The sequence below is a fragment of the Dipodomys ordii genome, unplaced genomic scaffold (genome assembly GCF_000151885.1).
Source record: "Dipodomys ordii isolate 6190 unplaced genomic scaffold, Dord_2.0 Scaffold62, whole genome shotgun sequence".
NCBI lineage: Eukaryota > Metazoa > Chordata > Mammalia > Rodentia > Heteromyidae > Dipodomys > Dipodomys ordii.
In genome coordinates, this window is record NW_012267278.1 from 4840170 (window position 1) to 4866303 (window position 26134).

The 26134-nt window shown below is 38.6% G+C and overlaps 1 protein-coding gene across 1 annotated transcript in view; it reads left to right on the forward strand.

Annotated features, from left to right (window-relative positions):
• The first annotated feature begins 16508 nt into the window (after positions 1-16508).
• The window catches only part of Hace1 (HECT domain and ankyrin repeat containing E3 ubiquitin protein ligase 1), a 60846-nt gene continuing 51220 nt past the window's right edge, over positions 16509-26134 (forward strand). The window contains exons 1-4 of the mRNA XM_013022433.1: positions 16509-16784; positions 21687-21741; positions 23773-23862; positions 25055-25159. Of these exons, the coding sequence (XP_012877887.1) occupies positions 16709-16784; positions 21687-21741; positions 23773-23862; positions 25055-25159 (326 nt within the window). The 5' untranslated portion in view covers positions 16509-16708. The remainder of the gene's footprint in view (positions 16785-21686; positions 21742-23772; positions 23863-25054; positions 25160-26134) is intronic.

Genomic DNA, 26134 nt, shown 5'->3' on the forward strand with positions numbered 1-26134 from the left:
TTGGTGGAAGTTTAAATTATTTTTTTCTCAGATCAGCTTTTCCCAGATCCCATATTCTTGAGGATATGTATACTAAATTAGACAGAAGTTGTAAGATGTATGAAAGTTTTCTCTTTTGGTGGATGACTATTGTCTTATTACTTAATCTTTCTCTGTCCATATTAGAATTCCCTAATCAGTAACTATATCTCTACTTATATTTCTATGTTACCAAGAGTCAATTGCTGATTTTTCACTGTGAATAAAAGCTGCATAATGAGGAGGAAAGCAACAACATTCTACATTTCACTCTGTAAAGTTATCTCTTCTAAGCCTGGTTCCAGTGGCTCATGCCTGTAATCCTAGCTACTCAGGAGGCTGGCATCTGAAGATCACAGTTCAAAGCCAGCCCAGGCAAGAAAGTCCGTAAGATTCTTATCTCCAATTAACACCAGAAAACCAAAAGTGGTGCTGTGGCTTAAGTGGTAGAGCACTCGCCTTGAGCCGAATCGCTCAGGGACAGCAGCCAAGCCCAGAGTTCAACAAAACAACAACAAAAGAACCTCTTCCTCAAGAGACTATTAGCAATAACACTAGAAACAATTGTTAGAGCTGTTTATTTTTTTATTACTCATAGGTATTAAAAAATGTATGTCTTTTTTTCTATTTTCCTCTTCTTACTTTATTTCTCTTGACTGCTTTACTTCATTATATCATTTTTCTTTTTCCTTTACTAGGCTCTAGGTTTGTCACTAGTTTCTCATAATGATTGATGAGGCACTAAGTAATTCTCTTCCTTTTCATTTTTCCCTATTCTGAATAAGTTAGGATCAGTTATGATACAGGTGGGTACTGACACAAACCAACAAGGGTTACTTAAAAACTAGAGTTTAGGTCAACAACCAGTCATGCTTCACATACCCCTCACCAAGTCTGAACCCTGGGCTGATCCACTTATCTGAAATCACTGCTTGAAGCGTGTCAAGCTGAAAATGATAACAGAGAAAAGGAGTCCCCAGCCATGTTTCTAGAAGAGAAATTTAAATATAGATACTATTACTAGTATATTAAGATATATGTAGGGAAAGTGTATGTATATATATGAGAAAAGGCAACTATTTGCACAAAATGGGTGTCTAAATAAAATTCAATCAACTTTAATTCTAGAAGTGGATCTCCAAGCTTGGCAGAGCAAAACAAAACATATATCTGTGACTACCTCTGTAGGTCCCTACCTTCTCTACCAATACTAATATTGTATAAGCACATGGATAAAATGATGCCATAACAGATTCCCTACCAGTTCACCTTGTGTGGAAATTTACCTTGACTGAAGAGTGTCAATAGCATGTTGAATGATGATTAATTATATGAATTATGTTAAGCTATTCAATGGAATTAATGTATGGTTTAATAAGTTAATATTGTTAGAAATGCACATATACAGGTTCCAAATGCCAGTACTCTTTGCCTCAAAAATTAGAACTTTAAAAAAAAACAAGACCAGAGTCAATTTTGCAGCTTCATTTCCCAATTGAAGACATCATATTAAAGTAGGTAGATTTCCTCAAAGTAAAAATTATTGTGGCTGATCGTAAGTCCTACAGAGAGATAACATGAGTCTCCATTAGTAGTAATGATAGAGCTGGCAATAGCAGGAATAAAACAGGTCAGTCAACTTCAAGAAAAGCTTCCCAAAATGGTACAGAAATGAATAAGACTATCTAGTTCTAATAGAATTTATACGTTAGTAGATAATAAAGCTGGAAACAACTTGTTTCAATAATAGCAACCAACACTGATTGAGTGCTTATTATATCACATATGCTTATTATATTACACAGAACACTAATATTGTTTGTTGTTCATATAATTCTTATTTTATGGATAGAAAAACTGAGATTTGGGAAGGTATTAAGTAGTTTGTTCACAGACATGCAGAAAATTGGTCCTTGAGCAACTAATCAACTTAGGGAAAAAAAACATGCAAAATACTAGAAACACACAAGCAGTGTTGAGGAAAAGAAACTAAATTTGGAAAGATACATAAATGGTCTTTTCTCAAAAAATTAGTGTCTTGCCTAGAACATTAACTATGTGTGTCTGTGTATCTGTATATATACATACATGTATATATATATATAGTGTTACATAGTTATAATTCATTTATTAGGAAGAACAAGTGGTAAGAACTACATTTTATTTTGGAGTTCATATTTTCCTATTAGTCTTCTTTAATGGGGGAGCCAGGGGAGAGAGGCCAAGCTTCAAAACAGAGAAGCCAAATCTACCAAGTGAGAAGTATCAAGGTTTCAGATCCTAGAAATTATAGTGGATTCAGGCATTGATAGCTCAGGCAATTAGAATATGCAAGTAATTAGCCCAAGCTAATTAGTTAACAACAGATATGTAGTCTAAGCCTTGAAAGCCTAAAGTTACTATGCAGCTGAAACAACTAAAATAAAGCTCTAGGTGTCAAAACTGTTTCCAAAGTAGAACAAATTAAAATAGCAAGCATAACTGTGAAAAGATCCACAATAACAGAAATGGAAAATTTCTGTTTTTATTTAAAGTAGCAAAGAAATACAAAGATGAAACTATCATTGGTTAATGATAAGGTTAACAAAAGTCTTAGAATTACATTTTGGAGAAGGGTAGAGTTAGATTTAGGATTGGGGTTAGGGTTCTGTGTGAATTAAATTTCAGTATTTAGGTTTAGCATTAGATTTCAGATTATAGGAAGGATGCAGCTGTATTTTAGGATTAGGTGTAGCCTTAGTGTATAAACACAAATTAGAGTTAGTATTGGGTAAGGAGCAGGTTGAGGTTTGGGATTAAGTTTAGGGTTAGGATTAGCAGTAGAGTTACGGTTATGGAAAGGACTAGGTTTAAGGTTAGTGTTAGAGCCGGGTGCCGGTGGCTCACGCCTGTAATCCTAGCTACTCACGAGGCTGAGATCTGAGGATCGAAGTTCAAAGCCAGCCCAGGCAGGAAAGTCTGTGAAACTCTTATCTCTAATAAACCACCAGAAAACCAGAAGTGGTGCTGTGGCTCAAGTGGTAGAGTGCTAGCCTTGAGCTGAAGAGCTGAGGGACATTGCTCAGGCCCAGAGTTCAAGCCCCACGACTGACAAGAAAAAAAAAGTCAATATGGGTCTAGGGTTTGGGTTAGTTTTAGGATTAGGGCTAGGATTAAGTATATTATAGATACCATTAGTGTTTTAGAGTTCGCAGTAGAGTTAAAATTAGAGTTAACAACAGTCTTTTGGTTATGTTTAGGACTTGGGTAAGGTTATAGTTAAGATTAGATTTAAGGTTGCAAGTAAGTTTGATTTTCACTGTAGGGTTTGGATTCAAATTGAGTTTAGGAGTGAAGAAAGCCTTATTATTGGACTAAGACTAGTATTTGAGTATAAAGTTTGGCTTGGTGTTACTAAAGAGGTGTCAAGAAGGTTCAAGGTTGAGATAAGGCTTTGAGGTAAAACTACCAGTTGACTTAGGGTTATGTAAAGAGTAGAGTTAGGAGTAGAGTAGGAGTAATGTTAGTTCAGTAAAATAAAGAACTATTTCTAGGAAGAATTATTTTTGGAAGGCAGTATCACAGAAAATGATAATTTGTCACTTCACTGCCTTCCACTGCCAACCAGTAGCATGCTGTGGCTGGTGATGTGGAGAAACATACCAATATCTTGATGATTGTGAAAGCAATGGCCCAGAATAAAAGCATTACAAAATAGAATTTTGCAGTGTATACCAATAAATAAAAGGGGCCAGTACCTTATCCTATAATTCTACTCAGGAGGGCTGAGATGTGAGAATCTTGCACAGACAGATAGATCCATAAGACTCTGATCTCTCCAAGCACCCAGCAAAAAGCCAGAAGAGGGGATTTAACTCAAGTGATAGAGTGCCAGCTGTGAGAATTGGAGTTCAGCCCCAATATCAGCATGTGTGCACACGCATGCACACACACACACACACACACATAGAATAAGCCACGTGGAGTAGTCAAGGGTACTGACCTGAAAATTCCAGTCTTGATATGTACAGGCTTGGGTCAATTCTTACTGTTTCCCAGAACTACATTGTTATATTGTGAGAAAACAGAAGCCACATTTTGAGAGGTCGAATCTTGGACCAGCGACTGCAAGGTGGACTCTGTCTCAAAGACCAGCAGCCTGAAACAGAACTTGCATCAAGCTTTTAAAGACAACAAGTACATGCTTGGAGTGGAGATCAAGCCTTAACAAAAGTAGATGTTATATGGATGTACTCAGGTATGAGCTCAGGTACCAGCAGAACTTTTCTATCTAGGGAAGATATGCCTCAACTTTCCATATAGGGTATACTTAGAGGCTGCTCAGAGGTGGCTGACTTAAGCCATTTAGGAAGGTAATCAAGACAGAATCAGAGCATTCTTTATATGCGAAGCTTTCTTAAGGCTAGGACATCTGCATTTCTCTGAAGCAGAGTCGGAGCTCACCTTGAGTAGGCATCTGCAGTCAATGAATGGCCTCTCATTTCTAGGCATTTTAGCAATGGGTTTAGAACTCCCTCCAACCAGCAAGAGGCACCAGGATGATTATAAGAAATTACTTAGACTCAGCCTCCTTACTTCACATTGGAGTGAAATGTTGTAGGAAATGCCATGAGTATGCTTGGGTTATTTGCATATAATAAGAGGATCTATAAATAACTAGAAGAAGAAACAGGGTGTATCCTAATGTATCATCTATAATGAGAATACTGTGAAAGCCACACTTTAAAGGAAATTTATAGCATTGAAAGTGTATGTTAGAAAAGAAAAAGGTCTGGAGATGTAGCTCATTGTCTTCCATAAACAAGGCCCTGTATTTTTTCCCAGTACCAAAAACAAAGAACTAAAATTATTTATGTTTCTACCTTAAGGTAGTAGAAAAGAGAATCAAATTAAATCCAAAGAAAAGAGAGAAATGAAAGTACAATCAGAAGGGTAAATGAAAGAAATTAAGAATAAATCAATAAAGTCAACATAATCAACCAGTTTTCGGCTGAGATAAATTAAATTGGTGTCTTTAGCCAAGTTATGATAATGGAGAGAGAATGAGAGAGGAAACAAATTGCTAATATTAAAAGTGAAAGAACTGGCACCCATGGTTCATGACTGTAATCCTAGCTACTCAGGATCCTGAGCTGTGAGGATCATGGTTCATAGCCATTTCAGGCAAAAAAGTCTGTGAGACTCTTATCTCCAATTAATCACCAAAAGAGCTGTGCCTCAAATGAAAGAGCACTAGTCTTGAGCAAAAAAGCTAAGGGACAGACTCAGACTCAGGCCCTGAATTCAAGGCCCTAGTACTAGCACAAAAGAACAAAAGAAACAGAGGGGGCGGGGGAAGGAGGGAGGGAGAGAGAGAGAAAGTGAGAGAGAGGGAAAAGAAACAGAAAAAAGACATCCAGGCATTGGTGGCTCACCCCTATAATCCTAGCTACTCAAGAAGCTGAGATATGAGGATTGCAATTCAAAGCCAGCCATGCAGGAGAGTTCATTAGAGTCTTTTCTCCAATTAACCACCAGAAAACTGGAAGTGGAGCTGTGGCTCAAAGTGATAGAGCCTGGAGCAGAAAAGCTCAGGGACAGCATCCAGACCCCTGAGATCAAGCCCCAAAACTGACAAAAAAAAAAAAAAAAGAAGACCAGTTCCTTGAAATGCACAACTTGTGAAAACCCAAATAAGGATAATCCTAATCAATATATTATATCAAAGAAAATTAATCAATAATTAAAAGAGCATTGTGAGAATACCGTACAAAGGACTTACAATTACATGGGCAAGATAAAGAGTACATTTCTTATCAAGCATTGTTGCCTCCTAGTTGTTTCCCCTTCCCATCTCTTCCCATACTCCTTCCCTCTCCCCACCTGATCTTCCCCCTAGCCCCCACCAAAGTTGTTAAGTTCGTTTTTCTTTTTTTTTTTTTTGGGTCCGGTCGTGGGGCCTGAACTCTGGGCCTGGGTGCTGTCCCTCAGCTCTTCAGCTAAGGCTAGCGCTCTACCACTTGAGCCACAGCGCCACTTCCGGTTTTTTTTTCTGCTTATGTGGTGCTGAGGAATCGAACCCAGGGCCTCATGCATGCGAGGCAAACACTCTACCACTGAGCCTACTTCCCAGCCCATTAAGTTCATTTTTCAACATAACGGCTTGTACATCTCAGTGTTGCAATGGGTCCACCAGCATCCCTAGTTAAACGAGTATTTTATTCTTGTTACAGGAGTTGTCACTATAGGGAGTTTTTTGTTATTTTTTGTATTTCATGCAAACATAATGTAATTTTTAAGCACTCTTAACTGTAAGTCATGACTTTACAAGAAAAAAATAAATCTGCATCAGCATACCGGCCAGATTATACTTCATACGTGCTGACATCTAGTGGTTACTATTATTCTTTGATAAAGTACTAACCATACAGTTTTCTGTCAAAATATAGAATACACAAAGAACAGAAGAATCTAAACTCACAAAGAATCAGTAACTCAACTAATAAATGAGTAAAGGAGCTAAAAGGAGACTTCACAAAAGTAAATAACCAATAAACACATAAAATTTCTTAATATCTCTGGCCATGAAGGAAATGCAAATTGAAACAACACTGAAATTCTATCTCATCCCAGTAAAAATGGCCATCATCAAGAATACAAATGACAGATGCTAGCAGGGATGTAGTGGTGGTGGTAGGGAACCTGGTATACAGTTGGTGGGAATTTAAACTGGTACAAATACTGTGAAGGCAGTTTGGAGATTCCTTTAAAAAAATGAAACAGAACTATTCTATGATCCAGTGTGATCTAGTATCACCACTCTTGGGCATTTATCCAAAAAATTACAAGTCAGGAAACAAAAAAGACACTAACACACCTATGTTCATTGTTGCACTTATTCATCTTAACTAAGTAGGAAACAGTCCAGAAGCGTTAAAATGGAAGAATGGAGCCGGGCACTGGTAGTTCATGCCTGTAATCCTAGCTACTCAGGAGGCTGAGATTTGAGGACTGTGAGTTAAAGCTAGCATGGCAAGAAAAGTCCTTGCTATTCTAGTCACTTTAAAGCCTAACACTCCCATGTCCTAGTCTTGTAATAATTTTTTTATATTATTTTCCTCTACAAGTTAAAAACATTTGTTTCAAAATTTAGATAATATTCTTTCTCCTTATAAAACCACATAGCTTTGTTAATAAAAAAAATTGAAACTTTAGAATTAAAGCAGGAATTCCTTTTTCTTTTTTCTGAGGTCCTAGAGTTTCACCTCAGGGCTTTGCATGTGTTATACAAGCACACTACCACTGAGCTACATATCTAACCCCAAATGCAGAATTTCCGAAGTCTTTTTCCCTACAAGTATGCCATTTATAAGTTCAGTACTTTCCCAACATAACATCCTGCTTTTTGTAGTGATTTTTGAATGGGCATACATAGAAGAAAGATGGGAAGTCTTAAGAAATAGATAAGAGGTTTTGCTAACTCATTGAAACATACTATTTTTAAGTTATTCTTTTGTGTCTGTTTATAGTGTCACTGGATAATCATGATGCTTAAATCTGCTTGGATTTCCTGGAAGCTTAAATATAGCACCATTTTGCTGATCACCAAGTGCATGGAGAACAAAAATACATTAGGCATTGCCATTCCCAGCCAAGCCTTAGTAACACAAAAAAATGTTTGTGAACCTCATTGCCGAGAAATTTTAAGGTAGGGAAACAAATATATATAGAATAATCGCAATTTAGTATGCTAGGTGGAAATGTCACTTATTAACTAGACATTCAATGAAAATCTGTTGAGCAGATACTATGCAAGTAGTAGATATACAGAATGTACTAATAGTGTTTTTTTTTATCATATGTTACAGGAAAAGCAGCAACAAGAAGAAATTGTGAGAGTAGTAGGGCATGAAGGTCTGCAGTGGGGACAGACAAATCTGAGTTCAAATCACATATCCTCCTCACTTACTTGCTAGGGAAACTTAAGGCAGTAACATATGCTTTCTAAATACCACTTGTCCCATCTGTACAATGCAAAAAGACTTCCACAAGTTATTGTGAAAATTAAGTGAACTGATAGGTATGAAAGTTCCTTACATGATTAGTTGACTAAAATATTAGTTATTGAATTCATCATTTTTTGCTGCATAATAAACAGCTACAAAGTCTTTGTAGCACTTATTTTCATCCTTATGAGTCTGTAAACCAATTGCAGATCAGCTGCTCTAGGCTTTAATTGGATACAGCCCTTGCATCAGGCTGTGGGCTCAACTCACATGTCTAGTTCTGGGATCAGGCTGTAGGGACAGAGGCTATGACAATATGCATGATCAAAGACTGAGTGTGTTATCTAGAAAAGCATCCCATAGCAAACTAAGGAAAAAGTACATTTGGGATATTGAAGAAATCTGTGGATATCTATGTTATCAATTGTGTGAAACCAAATCTCTCACCCAAATCTTGTCCATTATATACTTGTCCATTTTTTCTACAGCATTGGCATACACTTATCTATTTTGCATAAAACCAAGATGAAAGTTTCCAACTCATATATATCTATATATATATATATAAATTAGCAGAGACATATACACAGATATGCTTGTGGTTTTACTCCTCAAGGAAGGTCAGTGTAAGGTCACTTTTTTTTACTTGAGATTAGAGAAAAAGATAAGATAAATAAGTAACATGAGGATAGGAATAAGTGCTCCTTTATTCCCCCCCTTTTTTCATTTTATTTTCCCCCTTTTAATGCTTCTTTTCATTGTGCTTTCTTCATCTCTGTTGGGTTATTGTAAAACAATTCATTAAGCTTTCTGCCTCTAAATGTCAGGATCATGAGGACACCAGAGGACCTATGCTGCTTAACTAACCAATAGAATCTATTAATCCTATTCATAATGCATGTATTGCATTTGCCAGTCTTTATTTGTTCACACCCAGATTGCAGCTTAAATCCCTGATCTCACTGTGGTTGGGATCCACTGAATATTTGTGGGCTTGAATCAAATTATATTGAATGTAGCTATAAAGCCAGATCTACTGTGGTGTCTCATGTCAAGTGTTATGTTATCCATACTTCACGTATACACTACTTCTTCCTTTTCTTACTGAAATATCTGTCTTTGGGTTTTATGGACTGTCTCACTCCTCTATCTGAGCTCTGTGGATATCAGTTGGTACCTGAAATTTACTTCTGAACTTGCTTTCACTCTCACAACTCGGGAGCACAATAACAGATGCTTTTCAGTGCTGACATGTGAGCGTATGTGCAGCACTGTCCATGGTTCTGAATCAGCACTGAGCTGAAACACTGGTTTTGTCTTTGATTTGAATGTTCTCCAACTTGCGCTCTATCCTGGTTCACAATCCTTGCCAATACATTCGATTCTGGCACAGATTGAACAAGAACACTGTTTTGGTTTGTCAAGTACCTCTAAGAGTATATAATTTGGAGGTGTTAAAATAGTGAATTGAACTTGCAGTTGCCACCTTAGTTTATTTTCATTTGACCAAATGATAGCTAAGCGAAACATTCCATTATTAGAAAGGTTTTGGTACTGTGAAAGAGTGGAAGATTGGTTGCAGGAGTGAGGACTGGCTCAGGACATCCAAGCAGGGCACAAGCAATTTGCCTAAGAGGAAGTGATGGAGGTCAATAGTGCTCACGGTAATGAAGATAGAGATAAAAGGGTAGATGTTTGAAATGCTGAAGGCTCAGGGCATCCAAGCAGGACACAAGCAATTTGCCTAAGAGGAAATAATGGAAGTCAATAGTGCTCTAGGTAATGAGGATGGAGATAAAAGGATAGATGTTTGAAATGCTTAAGGGGTAGAGAAAGTAACACACTTGTGAGATGTATTGGTTGTAGGGGTGGCTACATCTGGGCTATGATTTCTATCTTATGCTTTAAGGATGGATGTAAACAGAAATAAGGATGACAGAGAAAGCAGCAAAATTATGGAATTTGTGGTTTTGTGTCTGTCTAGCATCTGAAATCCCTCCCTTTTTTGGTTATCTTTCCACTGTTTGAACCACTTTTCACTCTAGATGCCAAGAGGATAGTGATCACTTTCCTAGTCTTTGCAGCTAGGGTTAGAAACACATCTACTGGATGTGTTGGATGCACCAATCTCTAAGTTTAAACTGGGAATGATGATATAGATAATCCATCCTATGGTGGCAGTAGGAAGTAGTTGAAGTTTTGCTATGGCCTCTAGTGTTGCTGCTAGCAGCTAACAACTGTTGGCAGCTACATGATTGTGGTGCCTGGCATTTACCATCTGTTCCATCAAATGCTTTTTGTAGAGTAATTCTAATTGTAATCCAGCTGTTTCTAGATTTCCTAGAACTTTTGGGGCTCCCAAATCTGACTGATCAGGCTCCTAGTGACAATCTCTTCAGTTTAAATCACAGTGAATCTCAAATATTTGCAACTAGGTATCTAATGGACAACAACAAGCTTGAAGTCTAAAATGATGTGAGGGGTGTGGAAGACTACCTTTATGTTCTTGCAGAGCCAGATTTTTTTGTTGTTGTTGTTTTTTTTATTTTTTGTTTTTTTGTCATGGGGCTTGAACTCTGGGCCTGGGCGCTGTCCCTCAGCTCTTCAGCTCAAGGCTAGTGCTTTACCACTTGAGCTACAGGTCCACATCTGGTTTTCTGGTGGCTTGCTGGAGATAAATGAGTCTTACGGACTTTATTGCCAGGGCTGGCTTTGAACCGCTATCCTCAGATCTCAGCCTCCTGAGTAGCTAAGATTACAGGCGTAAGCCACTGGCACCCGGCCAGCCAGTGTTTTTTTTAGCAAAGGTTACAGAAACTAGAAAGCCCCAAATGACAATTTCTAATTAATTAGATAGTGAGAGAATTCCAGAGAGACTTACATAGGGAGGCAAGTGTTTATGGTTTCATGGAGTTTGGGAGAGCCAGGATCATGGAGAAATTATTTTTGAGTTGCAGAGCTAGAGGCCTGGTCTGATATTTCCCATGTGAGCTTAATTTATAAGAGAATACAGAGTCTTCTTCTTTCCATGTCTGAAGCGAGTGTTAGTAGGGAAAGGACTGTAGCCGTTTTTTAAAATTTATTTACTTTTTTTGGTGGTGGTGGTGTGTGTGTGGTTCCTCTCCTACAGTATATGTCCCATATGTACATAGTGACATCTGGCTTTTGTTGTGTCATCTCAGGAGAAATAATAGGGGCATGGAAAAACCACATAGTTGTTATTTACCTTTAAGGGAATAATAATTAGCTCTGTCTACTCCAGAAAATCTCGTGTGTGCTCTCAAGATAATAATTGACTTGGCAAAAAGTCAATATGTGCATGCATTTGGAGACATCAATGGACTGGAGGTACTGGTTTTCAGAAGACTACAAGGGAAGTATAAAGGGGAAAGATGAATTTTGAGTGGTAACTAAAGATCAGAAAAAAAACATCAAGGTAGCATCAAGGAAAAGTTGTAATTTATAAAGAAATGATAGTGGAGGGAGAAACTGGCAAAGAACAGAGTTTAATACCTAGAAAATACACATCCTCAGAGAGGGAAGTTTAATTCATTGATTGGGAAATTAGAACATGAGCTCTTCTCTTCCCTGAACTTCATTTATGCTAACCAATATTTGTGCTCCTACCCTAGTTGAAGGGGGGCACTAGCCTAAATAACTCCATTTTGCCCTCTCTCCCACTTTATCCTTTTTAAATTTTTTTGCCTGAGTCTTTACTCTCACCAATGCCTTAGTTACCTAGGAAGACTCCAGGAAGGACAAGATCAGTAGATAAACATCTTGTGACAAAACCTAATGCTATTGCTCAGATAAAAATGCCTTTTTCTTATTGTGACTTGACACCACCACAACATCCTGGGATAATGATCTACTGAACAAGGTCTGTGATCGGGACCACCTAATTAAATACATCTCTAGACCTGCACAAAGCTCCTCCTCCTCTTAATCCTAAATTTAATGTCAGTACTCCTAAGATAGTCTTGGGCTATAGAGTCCTTTTGTTTATTTTCCTTATGTTCCACATCTGATTAAATCTCCTTTCTCTGTTCCTTTCTGTCTCTGTCTGTCCCTGTCTCTGTCTCTGTCTGTCTGTCTGTCTGTCTTCCTTTCTCTTTCTCTTTTCCTGGTCTTGGAACTTGAACTCGGGCCTGGGCAATGTCCCTGAGCTCTTTTGCTCTTTACAACTTGAATGACAGCTCTACTCTCTGCATTTTGGTGGCTAATTGGAGATGAGAATCTCATAGACTTTCCTGCCTAGTCTGACTTTGAACCGTGATCCTCAGATCTAAGCCTCCTGGGTAGCTAGGATTACATGCATGAGCCACTGTGGGTGCCTTGCTTGTTCATTTTTTTTTTTAAACTAGCACATTGGGATGGGTAGCAGAATCTAGTTGGTTGGAACTCCTGGAGCTGAGGCTTTTTGCCCTAAACCTTTTGTGTTGTTGCCTGATAGTGGTAGGGGGCTTGCCTAACGTGTAAAACCGTGGGTTCAATCCCTAGTACAACAGAAAAAATTGTGTTAGAAATGGATCCTGTTGACAGGTGAAAATAATGTAAAGGTGCTTAACATTACTCAACTGTCCACTTAAAAATAATTTAAGTGCCAGGTGCTGGTAGCTTATGTCTGTAATCTTAACTACTCAGGAGGCTGAGATCTGAGGATCATGGTTTGAAGCCAGCCCAGGCAGGAAAATTCCTGAGACTTTTAATGCCAATTAACCATCAAAAAGATGGAAAAGGTACTGTGGCTCAAGTGGTAGAACTCCAGCCTTAAGTGAAAAAACTAAGGGACGGTAACCAGGCTCTGAGTTTAAAACATACCTCTGGTCAACATACAGAAGAAGATTTAGGTAGTAAGTACTATGTGAATTTTACAATCTTCTCTGATGAAGAGAAATTTGAATAGAGATTGAAGAAAGTTAAGAAGTGAGCCATGTGAACCTTTGGAAAGCGCAAGGAGAAGATGGCAGGGCAATGCAGCCACTTATAACATACAAGAGCACAGAGGTAACTCCAGTCCAAAACTTTGGGTAAATTAACAAACAAAATTGAAGTGGAGATGCAGCTCTCATAGTAGAGCACCAGCCTTGAGGGACAAAGCTAAGCAAGAATACAAGGCCGTGGGTTCAAGCTCAGTACCAGTCAAACAAGCAAACAAAAAAAAAGTTGCTTTCCAGTGCTTTCAGTTATTTTTAATTTTTTTCTGGAACTACATGGGTATGGCCCATATCCAGATTTGATTCATCAGTTCATTAATGTAGTTACTTCCTTGCACATATCCTTAATTTCTTTATCCCATCATAATCTTACCTGGCAATCTACAGACTTAGTTAAACACAAGTTTTATCTGGTCCAAACTATTTCCAAGCAGCTGAGTTTGAGTGGATAAAAATATAAACATCAGCACAAACTGGTCTTATGTTAAGTGGATGATGTAGTGGATCTGGCACAGCTTTTTAGTTGATCTTTTCTTTTATTCTCCTAAGTCATTAGCTGTCTTCTCTTTTCACTAATTTCCAATATCCATTACTCATACTTCACTCTTGGCTTGCTATTTATTTTGATGATATAACAGAATCAGTAAGAAAAGAAAGTTATGTTTCTAGGTCTTTTATTTACCATAACTAAGATACGGAACCAACCCAGATGCCCCCTCAATAGATGAATGGATCAAGAAAATCTGGTATATGTATATATATATATATATATATGTACACACACACACATATATAATAAAATTCTATGCTTCCATCAGAAAGAATGACGTTGCCCCATTTGTAAGGAAATAGAAGAACTTGGAAAAAATTATATTAAGTAAAGTAAGCCAGACCCAAAGAAACATAGATCCCATGGTCTCCCTTATTTGTAGGTATTAGTATACATCTAGGATAATCTTAGCTGATTAGCAGAATAGTACAATAGGTATGTATATATGACCATATAAGCTGATGCTAAGTGAAATGAACCCTAAGACAAGGACACAAAGTTTTTTTTTTTGGGGGGTCCGGTCGTGGGGCCTGAACTCTGGGCCTGGGCGCTGTCCCTCAGCTCTTCAGTCCAGGGCTAGTGCTCTACCTCTTGAGCCACAGCACCACTTCCGGCTTTTTTTCTTTTTGCTTATGTGGTGCTGAGGAATCGAACCCAGGGCCTCAGGCATGCAAGGCAAGCGCTCTACCACTGAGCCACCTTCCCAGCCCCAGGACACAAAGTTTTTATTTGTTGTTGTTTTTAATGTACTATGTGATTTATTTTTTCTTTTGTGTTTTTTTTTTTCTCTCTATGGTTTATCCCCTGGTGTCACTGTATTTGATTTTGGTACCCTGGGTATTATGCATACATTTATCTGAACTAGGGAAGGGAAGGGAAAGAGCAAAGCAGTGAGACAAAGGACAAGGGGGGAACCTATGCAGCAGCGATACTCAAGGCTGGTGCTCTACCTTTTGAGCCACACCTCCAACGCATAATAAATCAAATAGTTTCAGCAAAAAAAGCTGGTGTGTGCCTCCTGCATTAGATTCATCCTCAATAATTTTGTCCCGACTAAAAGATCGTCATAGGGCAGGATCATATAGCAGCATTTCCAATCTGAATTTCTGTAAGTGCAAAACTCTATACTTTTGCTAATGGGATTTATGACACAAAATGTTCTTCTAAAAAAGCCTCCATTTGATGTTCTTGGCCTAGGTGTCCACACACGAAGTGGGAAAAATTTTTTAGCTTTAAAAATCCATTAGGAGCTATTTGGCTGTGTGTGTGTGTGTGTGTGTGTGTGAATTCTGGGGCTGATCTCAGGGTTGGGGGTGCCTTCTCTTAGCTTGTTTTTCTCAAGACTAGCACTCTACCACTTTAGCCACAGCTCCACTTTTAGCATTTTTGGTAGTTTACGGGAGATAAAAATCTCATGGACTTTCCTGCTCAGGCTGGCTTTGAACCACCTGGTAAGTATGTCAATAATGGAGTCTACTAAGTTCCTATCTTTGAACACAAACTTTGGGCCCATAAAACATTGGAAGTGATTTACATGGGGCAAAAGATTAAGAAGCAATTACTGCTTTGTTGGTGATTATAGAGACTGAGGCAGTATCTTCTGTATTGCAGTGGGAATCATGACTAATTTTGCTTGTTTTAAAGACAAGTCTCTTTATGTTGTTAGGACTGTCCTGTGGGCTCAAGTAATTCTCTTGCCTCAGCTTCCTGAGGAGCAACAAGACAGCAGGGCTTATGCTACCAAATGAAGTGTTGAAAACAGGTTTCCTATGTATCTATCTACCTACCTACCTACTCACCTACCTACCTACCTATTATCTATCTATTGCTGTGGTGAAAATTTAAACTAGGGCCTCATATAGGCAAGAGCTGTACCACTGTGCAATTGTCCCAGCTCAGAATCCTGACTTTCTGAATTATTTAAGTGGAATCTTTTTCAGGTGGAGCCAGGTTGCAATGGCTGGGCATGGCCTAGATTGGCTCACAGCACTTGTCATTCCTCTGAAACTTTGATTTCTTCTACCTACTTACAAGACTGGTTTAGATTTCATCTGAACTAACTGGTTGGTGTATACTAGGAAGAGCTGCCTTGAGCCTGTAACACCACTGCCAGAAGTGACTGACTTAGTATGGCATTGGCAGCCACCACATGGCTCTTCATATCATTATCCAAGTTTTTTTGGTAAACTGAAAAAAAGTTGATCTTTGAATTTTTTCCTCTGGAACTTTATCACCTTGTACCAAATAAACAAAAGTTTTAAGTTGCCATTCCAATCTTCTCCAAAGCTTCAGGTTGATCCTTAGTGATGATAGTAAATACAGATACACCAAAGCACAAGGTAAGAAGAGCATGGCTTGTTTGACCTCAGGAAGTCAACAAGCATAAGAAACAATTAAGCTACTGTTGTTAACTATAATAAAGAATAACAATATTTTGCTTTAGAATTTGATTTTATTTTCAAATTAGACAGTGTAAAAATTAAACAGTTCTGAAAAAACAAGGTTGGTGGTGATGATTTTTTCTTTACATTTTAAAAATTTTATTGATAAGATGCTGTACAGAGGGGTTACAGTTCCATGAATAAGGCAATGAGTACATTACTTGTCGATCATTGTTACTACTTTCTTTCCTTGTCCAATCTGCTTTATAGAGGAATGTCCAAATGAAAGAAAACTGCTCCTGTGCAACTTGGAGTGGAGAGAGCCTGAGAACGCCCGGGAATTCGCCTCGTGGATTGGCTGTGCTCCTCTCAGAGTGGCTTCTAGACCCAGTCCGGAGCCCCAACATCTGCGAGGCTGGACTTAGGTCGGGGGCATACCCAGCCTGGGAACCGCCCCAAGGCGCGAGGTCCCGCCCCCACGCATTAGCCCCGCCCCCCAGCGCGAGGCTCCACCCCAAGCGAGCGGCCCCCTCAAGACTGGAACTACAGCTCCCAGAATGCCATACGAGCCCAGGAGAGACGCGGCCGTCGCGTCAGGAAAGGCGCGAGTGAGCAAGGGTTAGGCGGCCGCGGGTGTCCCCACTTCCAGTGCCGTCTGTCCTGCAGCTGTTTGAAGCCGGAGACGGCAGACGCGGCCCAGCGCCACTGCCCGAGCGCCGAGCGCTGGCGGGCTCTACCCAGCTGCTGTGCCCCGTGGCGGGGATCTAGAGCGGGATGTAGAGCGCTGGGCGCGGAGGCCGCGGGCGCGGCGGGGGCACCGCGGGAGCCGCGCCGAGGATGGAGAGGGCGATGGAGCAGCTGAACCGCCTGACGCGCTCGCTGCGCCGTGCGCGCACCGTGGAGTTACCGGAGGGTGAGCGCCGGCGGGGCGGGCGCCGGGCCGGACTGGGTCCCATCCTCTCCCCGCCCCCCCTCCAATCCCGGATAAACTAACCGAAAGCGGAGGAAACGCTCGCGTTGACTTTCCTGAGCTTGGGAGGTGCTGGGTCTGGGTCTGGGCCTGGACCCCGGGCCTCTCCCCTGCTTCCCCCTCACCCCCGTCATCTCCCCTTACCCAGAAGGCCGGGGTCGCCCGGACCCGCAGCACGGGTCCCTCCCCCCGCCCCTGGGGGGCTTCGGCCAGGCTGCGTCCACCAGAGCCGGTGGCGCCCGATGACGTCCCCGTGGCGGACCGCCTGGCAGGAACTCCGAAGACCTTGTTTAAGCTGCCCGGGTGGGCTTAAAACTGCTTTTTGAAATGTAGGGCGCTGCTGTGTTTTGACCGCGGACATGCAGACCAAAGGTTGGGAAACAGCAGGCATTTCCTTAAAGTAGTGTGTGCCTGCGTGCGTGCGTGCGTGCGTGTGTCTCTGTGTCTGTCTGTCTGTCTGTGCGTGCCTGCGCGCCCACACACATTTTTGTTTAATAGGCGTACTTCCCTTCTTTTGATCATCCATCAGACTTAACGTTGAGCAGGTATGAATTCTGGGGTGCATGTACCAAGAGGAATTAAGGCGTGGTTAGTTCAAAACTCTTGGTTCAGGGGCCCAGACTCTTTCTAGACAGATAAAACTAGCAGTAAAGGAGATGAGGAAAAAAACAAGACAAATCAAAAAACAAAACAAAACAAAACAAAAACCCACAACCCCCCCCCCGACTTGTAAATTGATGAACTCAGATGTTTGAGTGGCAGTGAGCAGCTGGTACTCAAGCCTTTAAGAGTCTAATTTTTTTTTTTTGTGCCTAAGTGAGCAAAAAGGGCTGTAGCTGGCAAATAGCTCTCCATCTAAATAGTTGGTGTTCTTTCTTTTCTTTTCTCCCCTCAAAAAAAAATTTGTATGAATCGATGCTGGGGAGTTTATGGATTAGGGAAGCAGGTCTTGGAGGAGAAGTTCTGGGACTGGGGATTTAGGATTAATTTTCTTGAAAAAGTTTTCCATAGACTATTTAGAAATTAGAGTAGGGAAGATTTGTGGGGACTGTTTCTATTTGCTACTTTGTAAGAATGAAGTGGTTTAGAATAATCTTGATTTTAGTGTCTACAACTTAAGCTTCAACTTTTTCTTTTAAATTCCTCCTTTGACTCTTATTACATAATTGCGGCTCTCACTTTTCCACTGTCAAGTCGTTGTTATCAGTTGATAAAGACCTTATATGTAATTTCGATGCACTGCAATTTGTGTCACCTAATTTGAGTCTGGTATTTTTTTCCTTTTTTACATACTGTGATTTAGAAGGCACTGATAGTATTTCTTAGTTTTAAAAAATACTATATTTTCATTGTTAGAAAACTGGAGGATAAAGAAAAATAGAATTAAGAAACCTGTTATTTTACCAGTCAGCAATCTTAGCATTTTTTTCTTCTTCCCCAATCTTAGCATTTTCTTAGTATTTTATTCCATTGTTATTTCTTTTTCTTTCTCTATCAAAACAGGATCATACTCCTAATGGCCTTTTATTTTGATTGTAGAAAACATCAAAACTTTTATATTCATTATACTTATGACTAAGAGTTCATATTTAATTTTATTATAAAGGTGATGTATAGGGGGATTACAGTTACATACATAAGGTAATGTCAAATATTGTTACCCCCTCCCTCATTTTTCTCTTTCAGTCAGTGTTTTCCTTCACTCTCTTCCAGTATCTAATCATAGTGTCCAGTGAGCTCTACTGCTATACTTTTGTCACCCTTTTTCCTTGAGTTCTGTGTCTCCCCCCTCCAAAGGTATACAGGTGAATAAACCATAAAGAAAACAACCATCAACAGAATAAGAAAAAAATAGAAACAAAAAACAAAAAAGATCTTTTGTTTCCATATCTTTTAGTTCATTTGGATATATTTATTATTTTATATAAATATAAAGAGGAACATGGGCATTGTACCTTTCTGTTTCTCCACTAAGAGTTATCCTCTTTTGAGACAGTTACTTTAACAAGTTGTGTGTGGTGGTCCATGCCTGTGTTTCTAGTTTCATGGTAAGCGTAGGTACTGGGATTACCGTCCCAGGTCTGCTTGGGCAAAAGGTAAAAAGACTGGAGTTAGCCAGATGCCAGTGGCTTACACCTTTAATCCTAGCTACTCAGGAGGCTGAGATCGAAGTTCAAAGCCAACCTGAGCAGAAAAGTCCCTGTGAGACTCTTACCTCCAGTTAACCACTTAAAAACCGGAATTGGTGTTGTGGCTCAAGTAGTAGAGTGCTATCATTGAGCACAGAGGTACAAGGACAGCACCTAGGCCCTGAGTTCATGCCCCCAACTGACAAAAAAGAAAGGTTTGGAGGTGTAGCTTAAGTGTTACACCACTTGCTGAGGCTGAGTTCAAACTTCAGTACCACCAAAAAATTACACAGATATCAGACTTTTTGAGGTTTAAGAGAAATATATATATGTAAATATACACACAACATATATAATTTATATAATACATATTATGTAATATGTATTATATGTTGTATATTATGTATAATATATAAAATACAGTATATAATATATAACATACATAAAATATGTAATATATATAATGCTTTTGAATCACCAACAACACAAAAAATATTTTAAAACATTTTGGTTATTAATAAGATTTACTATTCTGTTTCTGTAATGAAAGGACTATTACATATATTCACTGAACTTGTGAATTTTGATTAAGGATAAATTGTTTTCATACATATATTCACAAATAGTAAAATTGAACAAAATATGTGAAGAAAGTTATTATCTTTCATTTTCCCCACAAACTAAGTATACATTTCTGAACATAAAAGTTACATTTTTTTTATACACAATCAAAATACTATTTTAAACATCATTAGACTTAAAATGATTTTTTAAACTATCTTTAAATATCTAACACAATATCCCTCTCTAAAAAAATGTCCCAGTGTTGGGGATTGGTCCCACGACACAGGGCCTGTCCCATGCTATGAAATATTCTATCACTGACTACACCCACACCCTAAAGTTGATTTGAGTCTGTGAAACACATCATGTTCAGTTGGTTCATCTCTTAAGACTTTTAGTTTGTTTTTCCTCCTTAAAACAATTTTTTGGGGGCTGGGAAGGTAGCTCAGTGGTAGAGTGCTTGCCTTACATGCATGAGGCCCTGGGTTTGATTCCTTATCACCATATAAACAGAGAAAGCCAGAAGTGGTGCTGTAGCTCAAGTGGAAGAGCACTAGCCTTGAGCTAAAGAGCTGAAGGACAGCACCCAGGCCCAGAGTTCAAGCCCCACAATCGACCAAAAAAAAAATTTTTTTTAGATTTACAGAAAACTTACATGAATAGAGAATTCACTCAGCTTTCTCAACCATTCATGTCTTGTAGTTAGAAACTAAGAAGTTAATATTTACATAATAATAGTATTAACTACACTGCAGACTTAGAATTTCACGTTTTCTCATGGCTTTTTTCTATTTTAGTATTCTTTCAATTTAAGATTATTACTTAATTTAGGATTCTTTCAATCTGGGATACCACATTATGTTCAGTTGACCTGTTTTTTCCCCCCCCCTCCTTAGGCCCTCTACTCCCACTCCCTGCAATTTAATTCTTCGCTTTTGTTTTTTGTTATACTAATAGACTTAAGGAGGACTGATCCAGTATTTTGTAGAACTTCTAATTTGCATTTGTAAGATATTTTCTCTTCATTGGGCAAACTAAACGCATTTTTGACAAATCCATAAAAGTGGTATGTCTTTCTTGGCAGATCATGTCAGAGTTATGTGTTACACCAATTATTTCTGGTGGTGTTTCAAAATAGAGTCTGCTGAATTCTTCACTACAAATATATTTCTCTATTGCAATTAATATTTTTGGGATATGCTTTGATAGTATGCAAATATGTTGTTTTTCCTCAAACTTTAGCCCTTTAATTTTAGCAACAGTATTTTAAAGGAAAACATTAGGTCTGAACAAAAACTTCCAAATTGACATGAGAATGATCATTAGTAGAACATAAAAATGAATTCAAAATACTGGCTGAAAAGTGCATAAGTATAACATGTCATCATAAATGTTGATTTTTAACTTTTTGGGTCATATGTTTATAAAAGATTAAAGTATAAATCTAGTATAAAATGATAAGTAAAATTGAGGGTTTGATGTTTCAGAAATGCATCCATAAAGTATAAGAATCAAGTATCTTATGTATTTAACATTTTAACTTTAACATTCGTATCTTTACTATTCTTTTGTTGTTGTTGTTGGTCGTGGAGCTTGAACTCTGAGCCTGGGTGCTGTCCCTCATAGCTCAAGGCTAGCACTCTACCACTTGAGCCACAGTGCCCACTTCCAGCTTTTTCTGCTTATGTGGTGCTAAGGAATCGAATCTAGGGCCTCATGCAAGGCAAGCACTCTACTACTGAGCCACCTTCCCTGCCCATCTTTACTATTCTTAATACTTAACATTCCCCTGAACTATTACATAAGTATGATAAAATGTCTAGAAAAATGCCTCTTTGGAAATAAAATTTCACTTGTAAAAAGTACAGAAAGCATTATGGAATTGTAACCCCTTTGTACAACTCCTTAATAATAACAATAAAAAAAAGTACAGAAAACAGATCTCCAGTTTTCTCCTTGAATTCAATAGCAAAGCTCTTTTGTGGTGATTCAGAAGAGGGGACTGAATGGCAGCTTTACTGAATCAGCTGAAATTTGTAATGTGTGTAGGATTTTTAAATTTATTGTGTTTGGTTAACCCAGAGTAATATATCTGTGAATAAGGTGAACTTACTATAATTATTTTTCTGTTTTTTTTTCTTTCTTAACTCAGATAATGAAACTGCTGTTTACACATTAATGCCAATGGTTATGGCTGATCAACACAGGTGAGGGATTTATAAATTCATGTTTTTTGAGAAATACAAGATCTAAATATTGTATACATATGTATATGTACACATACCAACCCACAGTTTAGAAATACTGTCTGGGGGGGCAAGTTTATTTAACTTCACTATTATATATTTTTATTGTGAAATAAGAAATGAGTTTTTTAAGATTCATATCTAAGCTGTAAAAAAAATTATTTTTGGTTGGTCATGGGGACTGAACTCTGGGCCTGGGTGCTGCCCCTCAGCTCTTCAGCTCAAGGCTAGCACTTTACCGCTTGAGCCACAGTGCCAATTCTGGCTTTTTTTTCTGTTTATGTGGTGCTGAGGAATTGAACCCAGGGCCTCATGCATGCAAGACAAGCATTCTACCACTGAGCCACCTTCCCAGCCCCATAAGCTGTAAAATTGTATGGAAAGAGATTTTCTAAATGAAAGTTTAGACTTCAAGTAAAGGCTTTGATTGGTCACTGACAGAAAAAAAATACTGTTTCTCTTACAAATTACTACTGATATTTGTAGCAAGAGATTGGGGAAGAGGAGCAACTTGTTTTCCTCATGTACTTCTACTTTGATGTTCTTTTTATTAATGTAGTGTTTATACTCTTAAAGGGGAATATATAAGATGGTTATCTGGCTGTGAAGGGATCTCAACACAGGAATCAGTTCTCACTGGGTAATTCGTTATATGTTTAAAAAAATGAAGATAGGGGCTGTGAAGGTGGCTCAGTGGTAGAGTGCTTGCCTTGCATGCATGAGGCCCTGGGTTCAGTTCCTCAGCACCACATAAGCAGAAAAGGCTGGAAGTGGCGCTATGGCTCAAGTGGTAGAGTGCTCGCCTTGAACTGAAGAGCTGAGGGACAGTGGCCCAGGCCTAGAGTTCAGGCCCCACAACCGACAAATAAAAGAAAAAAAAAAGATAAACTGTTTTGTTAAATAAATTTGGGATATTTTTTGTTTGAATTCCTGTCTGGTATAATTAAAAAATGTTTTTAAGCCAGGCACATGGTGGCATACTCCTGTAATCCTAGCTATTTAGATGACAGATCCAGAGGCTTGAAGTTCAAAGGCAGACTGGGCAGAAAAGTCCATGAGACTCCATATCCAAAATAGCCAGCAAAAACAAAAACAAAAAAAGCCAGGTGCAGTAAGCATGGCTCAAGTTGTGGAGTGCCAGCTGAGCAGTGAACTGACAAAAGTTTTTGTCTGACTAACTTAATTTGGGAGATATTAATATAGATAGACTCACTTTTGAAAAAGCAAGCAGTCAAGCATACTTCCTTTGTTTTTCAAGCATCTAGAGAGAGGTAAAGCTAACTTACACTTAAGTGTCCTCAGAACAGGTAATGTAGCACTGTTTGAGTGGCATATCAGGAAGCCTTCAGTTCAGGTTTATTGGTCAAGGTAGTTGGTTTTATTATTGTTGTTTTTATTATTACTATTAGAGGTATGAGATTTTAAGTTAAATTAGAGCTTCATGCTTGTTTAGGCAGGTGTTCGGCTGCAGAGCCATACCTCCAGTCCTTTCTGCTCTGGTTACTTTTGAATAGGGTCTTACTTCTTGCCTGTAATTCTGTTTGTGTTTTCTGCCATAAATGGAATGACATGTATACCACCATACCCACCTTTTTCTATTGATATGGGTTGAGGTAAGTGGCTTTTTAATATCTTTAAAAATCTAGGTGGCCTCCAACCATGATCCTCCTGACTGGGGTAGCTAGGATTATAGGTATGAGACATTATGCTTCATGGCTTTATTTTTATTTTTTAGACATTAGTCCACAGGCTGGCTTCAAACTTGAGATTGTCTGCCTTAACCTTTCCAGTGCAGGGATTACAGGTGTGTGCCATCATTTCTGGCGTTGGAGTTTGGATGATATTTTGCTGACTAATATACCTTGATTTTTGGCTGATAGGGACAGGATCTTTAAATAATTAGTAAGAGTAGCTAAAGAGCTGTTAACTTAATATATTAGGTTTTCAAACACTTTTATATATTGATTGCTTTTAATTTTTTGAGTTTTGTAGATCTGTTTCTGAACTACTATCAAATTCAAAATTTGATGTCAATTATGCATTTGGACGTGTGAAAAGAAGCTTGCTTCACATTGCAGCAAAGTAAGATGAAAACTGTTTTGGGCTAAACTTTGGTCTTTATAGTATGAATCATAAGCTTTGAACCAGTATTGTCTCTTAGTGTGGGGAGAGATGAGGATGGCTAAGTAGTTCTTTATCCTGTAGGGCACAGTGTGCCATGTGTTCTGTCCCTGGATAAATGGTTAACTTTGGATTGAACATAGATTTTTATTCCCATTATCTGCTTTTTCTACATCAGTTGTGGGGATTTTCTTGTAGATATATGTAATGTGTGGATTTTCCAAATTTTCCTTTTATCCCAGAAATATATGGAATAAAAGTGATATGATAACTACATATGAAGTCATTGGCTTTGTATTATTTGCTTATGTGGGAGTATTTTTTTTAATCCATCGCCTTCTACTTGTATAATTTATTAATTAACCAGCATATTGTTCTCCTTTCCATGATTTAGGGCAAATGTGTTGAAATTAATTATTTGTGATTATCTTAGCTTCTGGAAAGCTAATTTCCTCTATTTTGCTTCACTTGAATTTGTCAAATACTTCATATCTTTCTTAGTACGGTGTACCATTTTGAAAATAGAGGATATTTGCTATTTATGACAGAAATTAACACCAGTGGTTCACACCTACAATCATAGTTACTCTAAGGAGGCTGAGATTTGAGGATTACAATTAAAAGCCAGCTCAGGCAGAAAAGTCTGAGACTTTTGTATCCAATTAACTACCAAAAAAGCCAGAAGAGGAGCTATGGCTCAACAATGCTAGCCATGAGCAAAATAGAAGCTCAGGGGACAGTACCTAGGCTCTGAGTTCAAACTCCAGACCCAGCACAATGAAAACATATGTGTGTATAGATATCTTAAAATTACCCTGGTATAGGTGTTTCATGCCTGTTATCCTAGTTACTCAGGAGGCTGAGATCATGGTTTGAAACCAGCTTGGGAAGTTTTATGTCCAGTTAACCACCAAACAGTTGAAAAGTAGAGCTTTGGCTCAAATGGTAGAGTGCTAGCCTTGAGCACAGAAACACAGGGACCCTTCAAGATACAGGATTAGAGCGTGTGCGCGCACACACACACACTCTCTTTCTCTCTCTTTCTCTCTCTCTCACACACACACAGAATACTGTTTTTTCAATTAGTTTAAGCTCTGGCAAGAGTAGCTGTTTATTGATTGTATCTGAACTTCTTTTTTTAATATTGTTTTAGCTGTGGATCGGTGGAATGCTTAGTTCTTCTGTTAAAGAAAGGAGCAGATCCTAACTATCAAGATATATCAGGTTGTACTCCTCTTCATTTGGCAGCTAGAAATGGGTAAATCTTCTATTTAAGTACTGTTGTATTATCAGTTGTATTGATTTAACAATATTTGAGCAAGATTACCTGGATTTGATGACTTCCCACTCCCAAAATATTTACTTTGGGAAACGTTAAAAAATATGTGTATTTTAAAGTCTCTTATATAAGTGTACTTTTTAAATTAGATATGAGGGGCTGGGAAGGTGGCTCAGTGGTAGAGCGCTTGCCTTGCATGCCTGAGGCCCTGGGTTCGATTCCTCAGCACTACATAAGCAAAAAGAAAAAAGCTGAAAGTGGCCCTGTGGCTCAAGTGTTAGAGCGCTAGCCTTGAGCTGAAGAGCTGAGGGACAGCGCCCAGGCCCAGAGTTCAGGCGCCACAACCGGACCTCCCCCCCAAAAAATAAATAAATTAGATATGAATCATTACATAGCCATATTTTATGATTTATCATTGCATATTAAATTATATATTTTTCTTCTTGGAGATAAATTTGTGTAAGTTTATTACTTGTATTAAATTGACATTTTCTGCAAAGTGTAATTTTTGCTTCTGGTTTTAGGTTTTATTTGGGTAATCTTTTTTTTTTACTAAAAACAAGTTTTTTGGGGAAGGGAACATTACATATTACTGCTTTTCTTCATTGGACCCTACCCTAAATGTTCTTGGATCTATTTTCTTGGCCAGTTCCCACTTAACTATTTTTGAACCAGGCAAGTGGTTGATGTCAGCTTCTGATTAGGTTTTAGAAATCTACCTATTTGTAGAAACAGACAGAAACACAAATGTACTTTTAAAAATGCTCATTTTAATATTATCTATGTGCTTATAAATGCTTACTCAGAATTTATTTCTAGTTTTTCATAATTATATGTTAGATAAAAATTTGGTAAAGGGGCTGGGAAGGTGGCTCAGTGGTAGAGCGCTTGCCTTGCATGCCTGAGGCCCTGGGTTCGATTCCTCAGCACCACATAAGCAAAAGAAAAAAGCCG